We start from the raw sequence: 20,126 nt of genomic DNA on the forward strand, positions 1-20,126 counted from the left end.
TGCTGCTTTAAGAGTTCTTGCTTTGCATCTCAGTGCTCTTTTTAGGTTAGGAACCGGTTGTAATTAGCAACACTTGACATGGAAAGACATCTTAAAAGTGTAATTGGAAAAACAAAGACTTCATGTCCTTCTGCAATAAAAAATGACGTGACTAATGTGTATGGTAAAGCCATTAAAATGCACCTCTTCCAAGGTTTTGCTCCTTCCAAGGACAGGGAAACACAGGAGGTAAGAAAAATTACACTGTTGCAGATAGTTTAAGTTCTCGAGGACCAAGGTTCCCCCAAAAGTCTGTACCAGGCACCCTGTCAGGCCCCTGATGTCTCTGCTTATGGTGATTTTTATTGCTGTTAAGTGGAAGTAGGGGGGAGATGTTTTACAGACAGGGGAACTGCATTTTCAGGTTGTCAAACTGCTGAAGAGACAGAGAATTAAGAAAGGAAGAAGAAAGAAACTGCTTTGGCCACGGAAAGTAGGTGCTGATGGGTACCACACCCAAAGCGCTGGGAAAAGCGGTGGAAGGTTCTCTCACACAGAGGTGAGTGAAGCAAAGATGGCTTGCAGCACCACAGGGACTCATTTTCCTTCCTTACTGAAAAAAACCCCTGCTTGGGCTCTATGGCACAGGACTTCCAAACCCAAAATAAGCCACAAACACGATGCTCCATAAATTACTTTTAAAAATCTTTTTAATGAAGAAATAATTCCATTCCAAAATATAGACACACAATTAAATAGTTTAATCACTTCAAAATATAACATGTCCCCAGTAGGTTCCAACACACACACACAAAACAATACTTAACAGCAATACAAAAAACCCATACAATAGCAGTTCTGTTACAATACCAATGAATATTGTGACATCTTTAGTGTCTCTGTCTCAAGTGGTGTCAAGTACAGTAGTTTTAAAAATGTCTTACAGTTAGTAGCCTCAAGATGTAACTCTTCGTACTTTTTTTTTTTTTTTTTTTTTTTGGTTCAAAGGTAAAAATGCCCTTTTGTCTTCAGGACACAGTGGAGTGCTTGTTGTTCACAGCTCCGTCTGCTGAATTGAACCAACGTGATTACAGCAACCCGGGGTTGCAATATTTACAAGGTCTATCTACAGTAATTGCCAAGAACCAATAAGGATGGGAGAAGATGACTGAAAGTAAAGGCGGACACACTTATGATAAATTATGATGCAACAATTTGGCTCATGCATATAAGAAAATACATATTATATCACAACAAAGGCCACACACCTTTTTATGCAGTTTAGTTAACATTACTACTTACAGACAACCCATTCTTCACCTTCGCTTTGGACATTCGAGGACCCTATACATCTTCATATCCCTGTCTCCTGATTCCAAACCACTGGTTTCCCTCCAGTGACAATAAAACCACCCGGAGTTTTGACTGCTGTGGTGGGCCATTGATAGTTAAGAAAGGGCCCACACCAAGGACCTCTTCTGTAACTCTGTTTAATGACCGCAAACCACAACCAAAATAATATTCAACAAGCACACAAAGACCAGCTGGACAAAAACGCAGCCAGCTTAACAGTTGGAAAATGCTTAAAGTAGATATTTGGAGAGCCGAGTAAGAGGTGCTTCATCTCCAGGGAGTAAGGGACCCAGAGCTCTCCTGGGGATCACCTTGTTGACAACAGCCTGAAAGGCGCTTGATCAGTCAACTTTTTCCTTACTCCATGTGTGGAAGCCCTTGCAATGGATATATTCTATTGCATCTATTTTAAGCATAGTGATAATGAGCACACAGACATTAAGATGATGGGAGGGATCCATTACTCTGGGTACAGTTAAACATGACACGGGTTGAATTAGTCAGCCATTGCATATAGCTGTGTTCTAGCTTGTTTTATCTCTGTTCAGGAAATGCTTGCCTGGAATCCTGAGCTGACAGCAACATCTACAGCTTCACTGGAGTAGCTTTAAATGTGGAGTGCTAGGCACTAGTGGAGGCTCACCCGTTCCTGAGAGGAAGTTGAGGAGGGGGCTTCAGAGGATATGGTGCCTGCCTTGCCAGGATGGCACATCCCCCAAGAGCAAAGACCAGTGACTGCAAAAATGAAAAGTTTACATGAAGATATCTGGACGCCTTAATATGCATTTGGATGACTGAGACCAAACCCAGATATGCAAGGAGATGCAGACAGGAGACCTGCTATAATAGGAAAGTGAAAAATGGCAGCAGCTCTTTCATACAGATACTCATTCCCTAACACACAATGCCCAGGGAAACAGCCACGAGCCTAGAGAGTGCACGCGAACAAGTGGACTTACTGGGTCGAGCTACACAGCAATCTCACGTAAATACAGTAGCGCACATCCACGTCACCACGAAAGTGAGGACAGACAAGCCATGTTAACCTGCTTTAGATGGGCATCTCATCACTCGCTGTAGGCAAACTGTGCTGGTGTGAAGTATCTGTATGAAACGCTACTGTTTTCAGGGCTGTTAGATGGCGTCACTTCAGATCAGCACTGGAAGCTGTGATATTGTATTAGGGCAGTAAAATTACACTAGTGCAGAGGTCATCCCGAGCAAACATACCGTGCTTCTCAGGAGGGCCGTGCAGCCAGCGCGCAACAACGCACCATGCTACTGCCCGGCTTCTGGCCTAGCTGTTCCTGGTCTGGCTCTGATTTCTCTGCATGGCAGTGCTGCGTGCCATGCAGGTGTCACCTTTATTTCCAAGCAATATGCTGTGCGGAAGGCATTACAGCTAGTTTGTGTCAGTCCCTGCTCGGGAGTATCTGTAGGTGTGTAGTCACAGCAGAGCAAACATGTTTCAGCTAGCAGTCTCACTGCCTAACCCAGAATGTCCAGGTAAGTCCCCTTTCTCCTGAAATGCCTTTATATTTGAAAAATACTAAACCGGACAAAACTCCAATTCTGTAACTGTATGCCTGTCCTTTCAAAAAAATCCACTGCTTTTCTTGTGCTTTTCTCTGATAGCTATTTCTCCATCCAGCTCCGAAAGAGTCTCACTACACATTTCCAAGAGTGCATGCAGAACATCTGGTGGCTGGCTAAGGCAATACACATTCGGAAAGAAAAAGAAAACAGTTGCAAGCGCACTTTAAGCCTGTACATTTAAAGCTGAAGGCCTCGAAAATAACATAAGGGGGGGGGGGGGGAGGAGGAGGGGCAGAGAGATGGAAAGAGCTGTTTTGTTGAACACATGCTTACTAAAGCTAAAACATCAGTGAAACAATACCATGGAGGATTATACATAACATCAGTCAGTTCAGGGATCTTATGGCACCTGTGGTTTATAAACAGCTTTAGCAACGAGTATTTCAAAACATAGTTCACAGTTTTAAGAAGATCTGTGCTGATTTAAAAACTAGATTCTATATCATTTGAATGTCACCTTTTGTATATGATATCTATTTGGAAAAAAAATATTTACACTAACTTCTATGGCTGATTTGTTAGATTATTTTGAAAGAAACATTCCTAAGTTACACATTAGCCCTAAATTAGAGAGGTTTTTAAAATTATTATTAATTATATTATTATAATTATTATTATTATTTTAGTACATTTTGTATGTCTTAATTTAAAGACTTGCAAACAAATTGCAAATACGGTCTGGTACTTTGTTTTTTGGGCTACTAGATATATACACTCAGGAGTATAATCATTCAGCGTTAAATGCATAATTGTAGCTTTTTATTTCTTCTGTGGAAAAAATGTACAGTGTATAGTAAACCGATCTACTAAAATCTCAAAAGTATTGAGAAATCAAATTTCTATCTATAAACAGTATTGTCATTGTAAACTGAACAGGTTCAATATCATGTGCAAAGGGTTTATGTGAGTTATTAATACCACCATCCTTTGTAACAGCAGTATGTATGTCAGTCTGTTTTCTTCACCGGTAATGAGTCATGTTACAGAAGATGTAGCTAATATAAGTTAGCTTTAAACAAAAGTCTGGTTGTCAAAAACACACATCTACAAACTACAACTCTTAGAACAAAAGTACTGTGCTACAGTCCTCAGAACTTAGTTATGTGATTTTTTTGTCAAGAGACGCTGCACCTCTTGGTTCCACTCTTCTGTGAAGTTTGCAGCCGAGTTTTCTTCATCATCTGTCCGAAAGCAGCTCTCCTCATCATCAGTTCTTACGTAGCTTTCGTTGTCTGTCTGACTGCAGCTTGCCTGTTGAGAAATGTTTAGGGAAGGTTTTTAAAGAGTGCTGGTTTAAGATGCTGCACTCACACAGGCAGAGCAAGTAAAGCCTCTGCCTGGTGCTTTATTGAGAGAAAAAAGGAGCTGGCCAATTCTTGGGGTTATTCCTGAAAAAGTTAAAAAAGGGAAAAAGTCATTCTACGTAAGTGAGCCATAGGTATTTGAGCTGTAAACAGAAACTTACAGGGCACTTGGGAAGTTGGAAACTCTTCTTAACACAGGTGAGACTGTTGCCTGCTCTGCTGTGGGACCCTGGGGTAACCAGGTTTGCACTGATAACAGATTTGCAGATGTTCCCATTTTCCCTTCCATCTACCCTTCCACGTTGCTCTATAAATAGATTATTGGCAGCTTACTTATGCATTAGTCCCCTTGCACACAGTGTTTAGCCACCTAGCTAAGAGTCACTCACCATCAGAACCACCCCCTCACGTGTAAATGTCTCAACCTTAATTTACATGCTCAGGTGTATTTCCCCATGTCTAGAAAGAAATGCAGTTACTTAAAAGGATGATCCTGGGTGCTCTAGCTCGTACACCTCATAATCTGCTGGTGCACCAATTTCTCCTTGATGCTCCCTCTGTATCCTGAAGTATCAATAAGTACCTCACATTCCTATAAATAATGGAAGCATCAAAGTTTTAGTTGGTAATGGAAAATGCTTGATAGATGACTGCTGCTCTTTCTCAGAACTGTGTCAGGATCTGCAGTCAGGTAATTCCAGTTTTGGCATATTTACACACTTGACCCTTTCAAAGTTAAGGAGCTCATACTTTTTCTCTTGAGGTACCTCTGACAGAAAAGCAATTCGCACTGCATGAGATCTGATAATAACAGCATAAAAGACCAAACCCCACTGACATGAATTCTTTTCTACTCATTTCAGGCATAAAGCTGGTCTACAAGATGAGAGATGAAATGCAAATTACTTCAGTAAAAAAGAGTTAAATTAAAACTGATGACTGAAGAGAGGTCAGGTAGTTTAGCTTGCTGCTTCTCCTTCCTGACACCATTTGATTGTATTAATTATTCAAGCACAAACGCTTCCATCCGATTCCTTAATACCTATGCATGCCAAACGGTATGATGATCTTAATTTAGTATCTCCTTGTGTCAGGCAGTTACAAAAGACCTAGTGTTAACATTTTTATTGATAAATGGAAAGGAAACTTGCACTGCAAGTCTAATGAGAGGTTCATAAAAATTTTCTGAGGCATATTTTAAATGAATAGTTTTTTAAAAATCAGACAGGCATCTGCACCACTTAAGTCTGCAAACTAATTTGGAAATCTTACTAAAGGAACATTCTGCTCTTCACAATTCAGCCAAAAAATGCAAATGAAAGGCATGGAAGAGGTCAGCTCTCAGATGCCTGAGACTGATTTTCACTGAGACCAAATCAGTTTCAGGGTTATGTAAATATAGGTACATCTCATATTTCTTGATGGTATCATTATAAACCACAAGAGCAAAATAAGAGTGGCTTGTGAAACACTGGATGCATTAAGATGCATTGCTAGTACTGTTAAGCATTTGGGTTTGCTTCAAATCTTCTGGATAAATGACTTTTCTTTGGTGGAGTGCAGAGAGGGTTATTCTAAATTCTCTCAAGGCTTCTCTCTGTTCCACAGCCAGCCTTGGGATAGAGAGATTTTCATACAAGAAATAATGAGTACTAATGAACCTCAGAGCTATAAATTCATTGCAGCATTTTGGAAATGCCAGAATTAATTCCAAGTTAAGACTCATATGATTCATCATGTTATAAAACTGTGCCTTGACTTTTTTTTAATAACTTAATTCACAGGTTCTTTTCTGTTACTTATCATTCAGCGATTTTCAAAAAACATCCCTACCACTTGTGTAATTTTAGAATTAAATTCACAAAACTGAAGCTGCTTCTTCCCAGTCAACTCGGTCACAGTTTTTCTACAGCTTTTTTATGCCTACATGCTAAAAAGAGGAGGATTTAAGGACAAAAATAAAGAGGAAAACCAAAATATAGCAGAGTGAATGTAGCAGACATTTTTGAAGATTGCTGTGCTGTCAGCCTGCTGTTATTTTCAAATGGAATGGTCCACATAATGCTGTTTTTTATGTATTTGTTCAGAAAAGAAAAACCAAAAGAGATGCTGACTCATCTGGTTGTGCAAGTGCAGTATGACTTATGGGTGTGAGCAGTTCATCTAGTGTCTGTATCTTCTTCACCACTGCATTGCTGACTTTTAGGAGGAAGAGGCTGAAGAAACTGGGCTTGCTGGGGCTGGGGCAGAGGTGGCAAGGGAGGATCAGTTAGCAGCTATTTGAAAGGCAGTTATAAGGATAACAAAGCCAAAATCTTATTGGCAGTGCTGAAGTGCACAAAAAGGACAAATCACATTTTGGGAGGTTCAAGTTGGACATTAGGAAAAAATAAAAAACATGTGGAGGGTGGCACTGCACTGGGGGGCATGCCCAGAGATGTGAAATTTCCATCTGTGGAGGTTTTAGTCTTTGCTAGAGAAAGTCACGGCTGACATGGTTCTGTGTTGGAGCTGGACCTGTGTCAGGTGGGAGACTGGACCAAATGGCCTCCCGAGGGTCCAATCAACCAACTCACCTACACCTCTGTGACCTCCTGGCATGAAGCCCATGCTAGGAATGAACCGCAGTGCATGAGCCAGTCAGCTCTCATTAGCAGTGTTTGGGGCCCTACAGCCAAAGAGAAGCCAGGGCACAGCTGGGAGATGTGACTCGGGCAGTGGGCACAGCAAATCTGACACCCACACACCCATTAACTGTGGGCTAGTTACCTGACTTGGACCCTGAGCTACAGATCCTATGTCCCATCCTTCCCAAACAGTAAATGCCCAGGTCCATGTCGCAAAGGGCAGAAAATGTCAATGGCCAGTGAAAGTAGCTCTAAAATCTTATTTCCTTCCCAGAAAAAAATGGAGAGCAGTGCAATTGTGTCTTCACAGCACTTAAATCGTCTGTGCTCTTTGGCTTAACCAAGAGCCCTTCTCACAGCGGCACACTGGGTGGGACGGGACTGATCACACCATCTCCCTCGGCCCATCGGTTTTATCACCTGACATTTGGCAATATTCCCAAACTCTGCTGCCAAACATGAAAACAGAGTTTGGAGAAAAAGGGAGAAGGTGAGAAGAACGTGAAAGTGTCACTCCTTAAGACTTCTGTCTTGGAAAAATAGCCAGGTTGAATAAATAATAATTTAACAATGCATTCATATGAAAAAGCTGAAGGGATTTGGGGGTCTTCTGTTTGAAAAATTTCTCCCTGTTTCCATACAAACCATTCAGTCATTTTTGCAATGGAAAATGACACCCCTGGCCACCCAAAGCCTCAGACCCCACAGTTTGTGTCATAAGGTTTAGAGCAAGTGAAAGGGTTTGGGGTGGGAATGGAACCGTGTCTTCAACTTATATTATGTTTTTGTCAACATAGAAAAAATGTGATCACAATTAAAAAATTGAGAATGAAACCTCTAATAAAGACTCCTCCCTATACTCCTTTTCAGGTGGATGCATTAGGTCTGATATTTATTAGCTTTTCACACCTCCATTTCTGTTATAATAATGCATATAAATGAATTAGACATGACCAACTAACACGTTGCTATATCAGCACTAAAAAAGCATTGCTTTAGAAAATTTAGGAAATTGGAGGTCTCACGGGAACATGTCCACTGCACAAGTCAACAGCTCTTCATTGAAAATGACAATTTTTTAACCACTTTCAGAGATGGAAGCTTTCTGCTCCCATTGACCACCCTTGGCAAAAAAAGGAACTGCTATCAGGGAGATAAAGGCAAAATAACATCAAAGATACACATTCACCTAATTTCAAGATCTGCCTAGAGCCTGCTGAAAACAAGCTCAAAATCACTGTTACTCTATTAAAAATAAGTGGTATTAAGTACATTTAACATGAAAAGTAAACTGAAAACATGATTAAATTATGTTTTATATATTACTGGAGCCACTTGGTCTCTTGGGAATTTGCTTTAATAGATGTTATTTCAAAATCAGTTCTAAAGAATTGTACATAGCACTTTAAAAAATGCAAATAGAATGTAAAAAGCCTTAATCCACTGCCATCAACACCACTTTCCGTGACTGATGAATGAGGAAATGAACAAAACTCTGTGGCTGGCCACCAGTGGCAATATCACTCACAAGAAGCTACAATAAACTGATTCTATTTTCCCCACCTTCTTTTAAATAAGAACAAATGTAATACTGTTGTGAGATAAAAAAGTCTGTTGGTTTTTTGCCTCATGTGGCTATCTAGGCAGTATAACACTGACTGTAGTTGTATTATCTTTGATTGATTAATATTACCTTAGAAGCGAAGTCTTGACGCAATTGCTAAGCTTCAAGCAAGAAGCCAATGTAAACAAAAAAAGCCCTTTAGATATCATGACTGGTATGAACAATTCTGGATTTAATTTTCCAAGGCTATGAAATATTAGTATCAAATACAATGCACAAGACACTTTACTCTTCTATATTCACAAAAGAGTGAATCTTGAGAAGACTAAGCTATGCTTATCACATGCAGATGTATTTATCACAACGTACTATAATACAGAGTTTGTTTTTGTGGATGTAGGTGAAGTGCCAAGTTCACTGATTTCTGTTGCTAATTTCAATAGGGCCAGGCTTTTACAGCTGCTGGGAGTGTTTCAGTCTTCAGTACTGGCTGAAGGGCTCCCCTGGGAGCTAAGAGTTTCACTATGGAATTAATGAGAGCGCAGTGCTTTAAAAAATTTCTTATTGATGGGATTTCATAAAGTTTCAAAAGCATCCAGAAGATGAGGTAGTAGCTCCATCTCAGATCTCTAATTTCAGACAGGATACATATTTTGAAGCAAGCTAGGCTGTACAGCAGTATGCATTTCCCCACATCACCATGTTAACACTGCTTCCTAACATAAAAGGAAACCTTAAGTAGGATTGTCTGAGCTTTATAATACTAATGAAAAGTATTTTTTTTCACTAAATATTGCAAAAGGTTTGTCTGAAGGCTACTATCTGTTAAAGTAATAGTTATTCATAATTGTAATTAAGTTACATATAACATTTCCACTATATACATAGCCATACACACATACATTGTTCTTGAAAGATCTATTTTCCTTTTCATGTGACCTGACCTATAACTGACAACTGCAACATAACAGAAGAAGAAAACTTATTTTTCTGGCTGTCAATATTTAGAAAATTCTACATGGCTCATGTTTTTAACAAGGCTACTGAGAAAATGAATCTAACCTGAGGGGCAATGTTAGGAGAATTTTTATGAGCAGTTATTTGGTGTTTATAGTACTCTGGGTATTGCCATTTATTTGCTTTTCACATCCATTTATTCGGCTTTAGCTGCCAGAGACACTGAGACAGATGCTTCAGAAATACCTAACAGCTTTTAACATCGAAGACTGGCAGCTGCTTACACAAGGTCTACACTTTAACATCCAAACTACTGTTGTCAGAAGTTGCAAACCCCTTGAAACGGGGTCAAATTTTGACATCAAAATTGCCATATAAATAAGGAGGTCAATCATAAAAGACGGCATACAAAATCAAACAATGTGAATTCCTGCTAAAGTGTGCACAGGCTAGTTCACTGGTTTTGCTTATCGGAACATGACCCTGCTCCCAACTTGAAGTGCCCATTTGATAGTTGACCTTTGGTTGCCTTTAGTTCTGGCTTTGAGGAAGAGACTCAGTTTCCAGACCAGAGTTAGACCCCTATTTTGATTTTGCCTCCCTTTTGGGCCCTGTTACCCCATGGTTCAGTGTCACAGTAGGATGGACAGCATCATCTCACTGCCACCTCCACAGCGAGGCACTGCACTCTCCTAGGAAGTCAGAAATGCAGAGTCCACAGCTTCAGATGAGGCAAGAGGGAAGTGTGTGGTCTCCCATTTCCTGAGTTCAGAGTAACAGGCTACTTCATGAAAATAGCCATGGCCTGTGTTCCAGAATAAAAACACAATTGCTGAACTTGACGTTAAACTCAGTGATGCAACTGTTATGTTGGCACGTGTAAGGAACATGACGTATGTGCCAACAGGGAATTTATAGACCTTCTTGCCTTATCTCTGAATTGCCAGACTCTAGCTAGTAGCGGAGCACCTTGCACTTTGGATTGGGGCATTTTAGACTTCCACAACACATCTGAAGACATCTCCATGGTTAAGCAGCTGGTGGATTGTTTTCTTTAATGTTTGCCTAACTCCTGTTTTACACACTAGAGTAGATGTTCCAGTCTCACCAGGAATTATTTATTTCAGTTATCCTAGGAAGACTAAAGCACTCTAAGGAATTGAATTCAGATCCCCTGAAATGTAATCCGATTCCTTATCTTCTGGATAAGGTTTCTCTTTACTGGCTAATATATCTGTCATCATGCCCAGGGATGAAAAGCCCACATTCTCACTCTTACAGTCAACAAAAGAAGATAAAAAGGGTGGTGGCTTAACAGGAATCCTCAGGACTAGGACTACATTTCAAAAAATAAGGAATGATTTAGAGAGATTCCTAGGCATCCTAACATAGGTTAAAAGGAGAAAGAAACAGCATCATCACATGCACTCAGGCAGCACAAGGTGCACTGCAACTGAAATACACATTATAAGGATTAAATCCAAACATTCTTCTAAATTATAATGATACTTACTTGAGAGGAGAGATAGAAGGATATTGCACTCAACTTTGCAAACTGACCTGTAGATAACAAAGGACAGAAAACAAGAAGATGACACATTAAGCCAGTGAGCAGCCAGGCAGTGTATTATTCTGAAGAAAGCCATGCACAAGCCTAGAAATAAAGGGAGCAGCTATGGACCCAGAAAGTAAACCCAGTGAAAAGTGTCTTACACAACACATCCAGCAAAAGACTGTAACAAGAACACAACTGGTAGCAGATGTGGGAGGATAAGCACTGTTAGCATTTATACTTGTGCACTAAATGTGTTTTTTTTCTGGTACTTGTTATTTACAACATGCTTAAAAAAAAAAAAAAAAAAGAGAAAGAAGCCTCCTTTGAGGTTCCCTGTCCCATATTTCCTTGTGTATCTTGGGTTTTCTGCTCATACTTTAATACTAATTTAGAGTTTAGCTTGAGAATCTTACTTGGAGGCAAGGTGACACGAAATAACAGGAGTGGGTTTTGACCAACCATCTTCCATGCTATACTACATCTACATGTTTTTCTAAATGTGCTGCTTTTACACAAAGTGAGACATGTAAGAACATAAAAATGGTTACCATATTGTTACTGAGGTTACCATTCTGTAATGTTAGTAGGAGTTCCTCCTCACAGATTTTTTCAGTTGACAATTGCATTACGATAGCTACAGCCACCAGCTTTTTTTGGCTATCCAGATGAATGCAGTGTACATGTGAGTACAAATAGTAAAATAGCCTGTAATAAATTCCAATGGTTTGATGCAGAATGAGAATAGTTGACCTGGCCACTGTTCAACAGTATACCCTAAACAGAAATTTCCCAATTTTGCTTTGGTTTTGCAAGTAGAAAGTTGTGTCTTTATGAGACTACTCAGTGATACTAGTAGAAAAAGGAATAGAATAGCAAAATACCACAAATTAACTGCAAAGCCCACAGAACAAGCCAAAGCCAAAGCACATGTCTCAAACCAATATATGACACTATCCAACCAACTCCTAATCCTCCTAGTGGTCCCTACTAACTTAAAACCTTTTCTTGCTTCCTTTAAGCCTGTTCCCTAATTGAAAGGGCATCAGACATACTGGGAAGGACTTCTCACGCATTGCATGCTTTGGGTCTGTGGTTATCAACTAAAAATAGTTTCTACTTACAAGTCACTACTGTCTAATCATCACCTGATAGGAGCTGACAATCTCACAGACAGTGAAATACATCATGAAATTTCTTTTGGAAAAATGCTATTAAACAGAACTTGCCTTGAATGAGGACTTTCTGTTCCCTCAGTGAATACATTTTCAAAGAAAAAAGCCCTTCTCTTTTTTTTTTTTTTTTTTTTTCCCCTCAATGAAAAAAAAAATTGTGCAAAACAATGGGGAACAAAGTTCACCTGGGTGTAGTCTTGGCTGACCCAAATTCAAAAGGATTTTGATTCTGACATTAATATGGAGATTTCCTTCTCTTCTTCTGGGAATGTTGTTGGAAGACAAGTGGAAAAGCTCTATTTCACTGAAGCAAGAGTAGCACCCAGTTCTACTGAGCGACATGTATAACGTCTACTGCACAATGAATGTCTTTATTTTGCAGTGCACATGCATACCCAGCTTTGTGCATGTACAAAATCCTGTTGTAACTTGTGAAACTCATGTAAAACTGTTGCCATATATTGTACTTCCATACTGTAATCAAAGTACAGTCAAATTGGTCTATCGTTCTTTCTGGAGAAATGGCATTTTTATCAGCAATAACAACATTTTATTATTTGATGCTTGACAGCTGTCACCATCCTGTTCAGAAGTTTAAAGGCTGCCATTTTTGCCATTTCCTACCCTGGATAAAAAATTGTGACAAAACACCCATGTCACCCACTGTTGCCTTAGTAGATAGTCTATAACAATTCTGCTCCTGTTATGTCTTTAAAGACCTTTGCAATGAAATGCAACATCAAGTTCAAAACTACCTGCAATTTTGATATGAGTCAACGAACAAGACTAACTTATCCTAGCAGGTTTTCAGAAAAGAAGACCAAAAGAGCAGTCATTCTTCATTAGATCACAAGCCTGTCAGTCTCAGATTCTTCTCTCCAAAGTGACTGGTAGCGGACACTAGAGAAAAACTACCAGAAAAAAAGGCTACCACAAAAAACTACCACAAAAAAAGATGTTAACTCCCAGCAGTCAGCAGTTCAAGGAATTCCTGACCAGAAGGTGCTTTTGAACCTCATTTCCATACACCTGATCTCTCAGTACCTGCTTAATTCTTCTTTTAGCCCATTTATACTTCTCGTCTCTGTTACATGCTGTAGTGGTTGAGTTCCAAATTTTAACTGATCACCACGTGGGAAAACAGTTATTTTTGCTTGCTTCACCTCTGCTCCCAAGTAACTGAACTGGGTGTTCCCCCCCTACTGACATCAGAAGTAATGAATTTTATATTAGGATGATCCAAGTCAGAATAATTTACAAACTGGCCATAATCCATTACAGCACACAGAAGTGGAGACCATTACACAGATAGGACATGATATCTACAGAATGCCATCTCCCCTTCGCAAATCTCCTTTACTCAGACTCTTAAACTAATGCCCTTTGAAAACTTTCTTGAGGTGTTTAATGACAAATCCCCAGACTTCTCTGTACTAGGTGCTTGTTGAATACATGGTCCCCTGGGATACAATTCATTCCTCCCCTTCCAGATTATGACAGTGACAATGACACAGAGACCCCACTTGAGTGGAGAAACCGTAGGGAATGTTTTTCACTACTGAAGAAAAAAAACCCAACAAAATTTAGCAAGAGCTAAGCTTAGCATCAGCAACCAGTCTCTATGATATGGAGCTCTGAGGTCTATGTGACTTGGCAGGCACTGGCAGAGAACAAGTTCAGAGGCAACTCTGGCCCACCTGATGCTCCGGTAAGCTTAATGATTACTGTTGTGTGCCTCAGGCAGTGTGGTCTTCCTGGATATGCACAGGGACTAGAGACATGTGTGTCTATGGAAGAGAACAACAGTAGTTTTTGGAATGTGGCTACTCTAGTAACTGAGAAGAGATCGTGCCCCAGGGCCCATGATGGGTTAATAAGGGCACTGGGCAGCTGTGGCACATTATGGTTTCTCACTTATGGTCATGTATGGACAGCTCCCGTCTTCTCCCACCTGGTATGCCTCATCCTGCAGCTTCTGCTTCAGGTACTCCTCCATCTTCAGTTCATTCTCCAGCTGGCGGACAGAGTCATTCTCATAATTTTCATCATCTGCTCTGACATAGGGGTCTCCATCTTCTGTAACCCTGAAGACAATTATTAATAAATAGCCTCCTGAGATGAATGACATTCAGATTCAATAAAACTTCCCTTTATTGTAAGCTATGAAGACAGCGGGATACTTTTAGTCCAACCACATGTTCCATCAGTTAGTATTTTTCTGGCAGTGGAAAACACTTCTGCTATTTCCCCTCTCCAGTGGCCTGGTATTGATACAGTAGACCAAAGGGGATATTCTGCTGAAGGCATTCTAGGGGTACAACCCTACAGACATGATTAACAGAAGCCTTCAATAACTTCTTTGAGAGTGATACGAAGGGTAAGAGGTTGACCTAAAAATAACTGGAAAGATGCCTATAGTCTTTGAAAGGAAGATTCACATTCTAAAAATAAATGGGTTTGCTGATCAATTTGATTGGTCAATAAAAAGCACTGTCTTTTCCAGTTAAAAACTTATCTTTTTCCAGTGGGCTCCTACAGGTGCCTCAGTCTGGATGAGCAGGGAATAGGACTGCAGAGCCTGTTAGGGAGTACAGCTGTCACATAGCCTCCATGCTGCCCAGGCGTACCAGACTGGATGTGAGACAGCTCACTCCTGAGGGCATCCTAAGTTCTGGCTTTTATTGTTTACAGAGCTTACTACTACCTAACTATGAAGCTGTCCTCACTTGGATTTAGGCATTTTTTTGGCAATCAAATAGTTGAGAGGGAGAGAAAATATTAAATGCTGCATATTGTTTTCAACAGAAAAAGAATGAGATTAGGAGCAGGTACCCACATGTCACTGCGGATGGAGCCGGTGGCAGCGGCGCTGTGGAGGTACCCTGGCTTCCGGGCATGGATCTGCGCAAGGAAAGCCTTCTCAGACGTTGGGGATGGAACGAGGTCATCAAAATGAGTTCGTCCAAATTCAGAATCCACATTGCTTTCTGTCTCGCTGCCCACTTCTGTGAGGCAAAAGGCGACACTTTTCCATGTAACTCTCACAATAGTCAGTATACTTGCCTATTTTTCTAAGCCTTTCTCTGCCTTTCCAACTTAGAATGCCACCTCCTCATAGCACATAACATATATCTGCAGAGCTAATAGTTGTCTTCTTATGGTGGGAAAGAATAGTGAAGCTTTTGCTTATCTTGGTTATTTTCATGAGAGTACTACAGACTGGATTTTACAACAGGTCCTCTAAGTTCTACACTGAACGAAATTTCTAAAGAGTGAAATCCTGCTCCACATGGAATCACAAACTTACTTCTCAAAGTTTTCACTGTATCCAGCTGCACCTGTACGTCCATGGCTGTCAGAACTGCTGTATTCCTGAAGCTGCTATTTAGGGATTTTTTTTCTAAAAGCATAAAAAGCCTTAAAGATACATTACACTGCTTTTTTGTTGGTTTATAGTTTCCTACCTCTCATTTTATCAAATATATGTGAAATGTCAATGTGGTGACTATCCACCCTCGTTAGCCTCACTCACCAGAATTTAGTTCTTTTACCAAAGAAGACATGGTGTTGGTGATTGAATCTGCTGCCACCAGCAAATCATTTCTTAAGTTTCGTCTTGCACCTGAAGCAAGAGACAGACAAAACACAGTGTTAATATTATTCACAAGGCATATGTTTTCCTGTTGAAAGCAGTTTTAACCCTGCTGAAAGCTGCCATTGTGACAATTCAGGGTATCAAAAGTTCTTACGAGGGACACGTGCAGAAGAGTTCTCTGCAGAATGGCCTCATTTACTTATGCTGCATGAAAGAGCAGAAGCCTACCCTCATGCTTCATTTAATCACAATGCCAGATATGTGAAGATTATTCATTGCCATCAAGCTTGCATTTGTGTGGTGACACCAGCAGACCAGGCCTGGAAGATTAAATCCAGCGTGAACTCATTTACAATGTCTATGGGGGAGGAGGGAAGAAATGAAGTGTTTTCTCTAAGTTCCCACAGCTCTGTTTAATGACACCATTATTGCCAGGTATTTGCCAGATAATTATGGCAAATGTTGAAGAAACATACTTGACCTCATCAAGACTGATACAGATTTTTCTTCTCCATTCTCTTTCAGCCTCTCCAGTAGCTCAAGGAGTTTCTTGTATATTCCATAATTTACGTTCTCTCCCCTTTTTTTTTTTTTTTTTTGTTTTAATAAAGGAAGCAGTATTGCCTCTCTAAACAGCCCCAGGCTGCTTTTAAACTCTTTCTAATAATGGATCTAGAAGTGCTTCCCTGCTGAACCTGGCAATATTCCCTTAACTATCAATCATGAAAGATTCTTGTGAGCTGCATGAAATACTCCTTCCCTAGGAGCAGGCTGTGGGTAATGCATGCTTAACTCCCCCAAATCCCAAACATAGCTCCTATTGTAGATGAATAATCAATATATCCCACAGAATCTATAATCTTCCAGACTAGATTATTTACAGGGATTGGCAGGATTTAACTGCTGTAGATTCTTTAAAACTGGCTGAATGTAAAACAATACACTTCAAAAAATTCCCAGAGTTCTAATGTTCTTTTTCTAATATATCCATTAGCAAATGGTTACTAGAATGTAAATTAATTTCTCTCTTACACACAAAGACACACTCAGCCAGCCATTCCCTTTCTGAATTCTTCTCAAGTTTGTATCTCTGAACTATTGCAGACACAATGAAAGAGAAAAAAACAAACAAGAGAAACCATGCTTTAAGGATGGCTTGTCTGTGTTATGTATATATAAGCAGATCTCTGTGCAGCACAGAATGGAGCTGTAAAATCTCAGCCCCGCCCCGCCCCCCCAAGTTGTATGTCAAGATGTGACAGAAGGGCTGGCTTCAAGTTCTTTGGGTTTGACCTTCCCATCTAGAGAATATGGTAAATAATGACATAAAGCTAGATATTTATCAAATGCAGCAGTTTCTAAATGTGATCACTTACCTTTTTATATTGCTTTTTCTCTTGAACAGAACACATTTATACACTTAAAAAGCATTTGCCTGAGGCAGCCTTAGTATTATTCATTGATATTTTATTGTGGCCACTACATTATTTCTCTTACTTTTAACTCTGGAACAAACTGCCCTACAACAGCATAGGGATTAGTGGTCCATATTTTCGCCTGTCTTGATTTTGTCACAGCAAAAATAAGAAAAATACCTCTTGCCTGTTTCTTTTGCCACAGAAAATGAGATATCCAGCAATCTGTTATGTTGGGACTAGGAATTATGCCTTAGTAAACATGTTCAATACATGAATTGACTAGCACTTTAGTAGAAAGTTCTTGATTGCATTATATATTCAACCTTGTCATAACATACACCCAGACACAACTGCCATGAAAGTCAAGGGGAAAGGTACAGGAGAAGGCTGAACTGGGCTCCTGGGAACCAACATGCTTCTACTGTGGCAGAGGAACTCCAGAGCTCCACTTACATTTGATTTGTACTAGGGAAACAGGAAAAAAATGTATTCAAAGAAATTAATTCCAGTAAGAGCAGATTAGAAAAAGAAAAATATTTCTTCATTTAGATCACATAGACTATTCACTTTCTTTAGTATTAAACACAAATAATTTAATCTGTGGCCTTAGAAATTCAAAACAGTTTAAAATTTATTGTTACTTGACAAAAGAGTGGAAAAAGGAGTGAGAAACACAGTGAACCTATGTCAGTTTCCTGGAAATGAAAAGGAAGGGTTCACCTAGACTTCCAGATTCTTGTCTAGCAGAAGGACAAGGGACAACACTCACAAGTTGCATCAAGGGATGTTCCAATCAGATACAAGGACAAAAATTTTCACAGTAAGCATGGCCAGACACTGGAACAGAGGCTGTGGAAATTGCATGCCAGGAGACATCCAGAAATCAACCGGTTAAGGTCCTGACTGGTCTGATCTCACTCTGAAGCCCTTTTTCTTGGAGCAAGAGGACATGGTGACTTACAAGAACCCTTTCCACCCGAGCTGATTCTACGATGGTATCATCCATTCCTAGCAAAGTATTTAAAATCAAACACACTGACAGTGACTTCTTGAGGTCAATAGCAATTCTTCTGGTTAACAGAGCACTGATAACTGTTCTCACTATCTTGCATCAACATTCCCTCTTATCACAAAATCCATTAATTGGCATCCTTGTCCAGTTTCTGCTTACCTGCTTGCTTTGACAGCAAAGTCTAATGGCTGACAAAGTTGATTTTCAATGACAAAACAGTTATTGCACTTTTTTTTTTTTATTTCATGCAACTCAGAAGCTCAAGTTCATTTAGTCATTAACCACAAGCAATAATGATTCTTCAACCAGTCTCAGAGTACCTCAGACAAGCTATTAATGAGACTTACTTTGTGCAAAGGCTTCCTGCACATCTCCTCCCACCCCGGTCAGAGAGTCCTGAGGTGCGTGGGTTGGGGTGGAGCAGGCAGAGGCTGACCTGATGGGCATTGGAATCGGTCGACTTATAGTGTGGCTGGGTGAGGAACGTGGGGAGCCTGCCCCTTGGGTCTGCAAAACAATCACAAGGGGTTAAACAGGTCTTTGCAAGACCCTTGCCTGCTGTCCTTCTCACCCATTCCTCAGCTTAAAGGCATCATGCTGCTTGTAGATCAGTTGGGCAATGTTAATTTTGCTAAAAGAAATATACTGAGGTCAGCTGTCAGTGGACAGCAATGCTTCCATGTAGAAATAGTAACTGGGAAAATATGAGTCAAGATCTGACTTCCTTTAAGCATGGGAAAATGTCAAGCAGCTAAATTAAAAAAAACCCAAGTGAATAAACACCAAAGTAGAGACCTTCTCTCTGCCCTCTTCCCTCTCTCATTCCCCTGATTTGCATGCATGTTTGATAAAACATAACCCATTCAGGCTGTGAGAAGGGGAAAGATGCTGGCACCAACATGGCTTTCAGCTTGGGCAAGGGACTGAAACAGCCCCTTTCATCAGAGTGCTGCCGTGAGAGCTGATCACAGCCCTGCCCTACGCCTCCCCACAGGAGAAGTTCATGGTACATGCAACCTCTCAGTCATATAAAGTCTGACACTTGCAATAAATAATATAGCTTTATGCTTTTTATTCGGAGCTAGAGAACTATTTTAAGCTGCTATTAAATCATACACTGTTAAATTGTTCGCTCTACAGGATATACTCAGGCACTCCCAAAACACTGTGGGGATAGGGCAATATAAATTCCTGCTATGGCTTCAGCTGCTGGAAGTGAAAATGTTTTAACACCAGTCATATAAAATGTCATGCCGTTAGCACCTCACAGTTAGTATCACTTAGCTGAAATTCAACCAGACTTTACAAAACAGTCATTTTTACAAACACAGCTGGATGAGTGATACTGAGAGACACAGTGCCCTTTTCCATCCACTGCTTCAAACCCCCTGGGAACATGTATCCACGTAAGAAAAAACAAATGCTGGAGCCCACACCAAACTGCACACGGCTTTTGACTGAAAACCTGTGTTAGGTAGATGGCAAGGATGGAGGGGGCTTGAGTACCGTTAAAAGCGAACTGCAACATCATCCCCCTGGTTGTTTACAGTGAAAAGTAACCTGAGGGATGGTGTTTCCCTCACCCTGGCTTTATTTTTAGAATTCAGGTGTATTTTTTAACTCTTCCCGCAGCGTTTATGTTGACTCCTGTAGCGGCTGCCACTGCAGCCCTGATACAATTTGGCAAATAAGTTCTGAAAAAGACAATAGCAGCCCATTGCAAGAGAAGTGCAGCACTGCCCTTGAGATTTTTACAAATATCTGCCCTGGACATAAATAATATATCAGAATACTAAGCTATTTGTTCTTTTCTCCTATCACCCCTTTCTAAGAGACATTATCACCAGAGAGACATCAAGGGCAAATTACGTTTATGAGGAATAAGCCCATTACCGATGGGAGAATGGAGGATTTAATACTTATAATTTCTTTAATGATTGGTTTTAGAACATTTAAATGATGAATGAAAGGGAAGTTGAATATATAAAGGCCAG

General features: G+C 40.2%; 1 protein-coding gene across 9 annotated transcripts in view; it reads right to left on the reverse strand.

Annotated features, from left to right (window-relative positions):
* Positions 1 to 677: 677 nt before the first annotated feature.
* The window catches only part of DTNA (dystrobrevin alpha), a 188,962-nt gene continuing 169,513 nt past the window's right edge, over positions 678 to 20,126 (reverse strand). For 6 of the 9 annotated variants that reach the window (XM_074899003.1, XM_074899002.1, XM_074899000.1 and 3 more), the window contains 6 exons: positions 18,480 to 18,639; positions 15,640 to 15,729; positions 14,944 to 15,112; positions 14,059 to 14,191; positions 10,894 to 10,940; positions 4,053 to 4,179 (listed from right to left, as the gene is read on the reverse strand). In XM_074899003.1, coding sequence (XP_074755104.1) covers positions 10,923 to 10,940; positions 14,059 to 14,191; positions 14,944 to 15,112; positions 15,640 to 15,729; positions 18,480 to 18,639 — 570 coding nt within the window. In that variant the 3' untranslated portion in view covers positions 4,053 to 4,179; positions 10,894 to 10,922. Of the gene's footprint in view, positions 4,180 to 10,893; positions 10,941 to 14,058; positions 14,192 to 14,943; positions 15,113 to 15,639; positions 15,730 to 18,479; positions 18,640 to 20,126 lie in introns of all 9 variants that reach the window. The other 3 variants (XM_074898999.1, XM_074899006.1, XM_074899007.1) reach the window with 1 other exon arrangement.

The sequence above is a fragment of the Athene noctua genome, chromosome 2 (assembly GCF_965140245.1).
Source record: "Athene noctua chromosome 2, bAthNoc1.hap1.1, whole genome shotgun sequence".
Classification (NCBI taxonomy): Eukaryota; Metazoa; Chordata; class Aves; order Strigiformes; family Strigidae; genus Athene; species Athene noctua.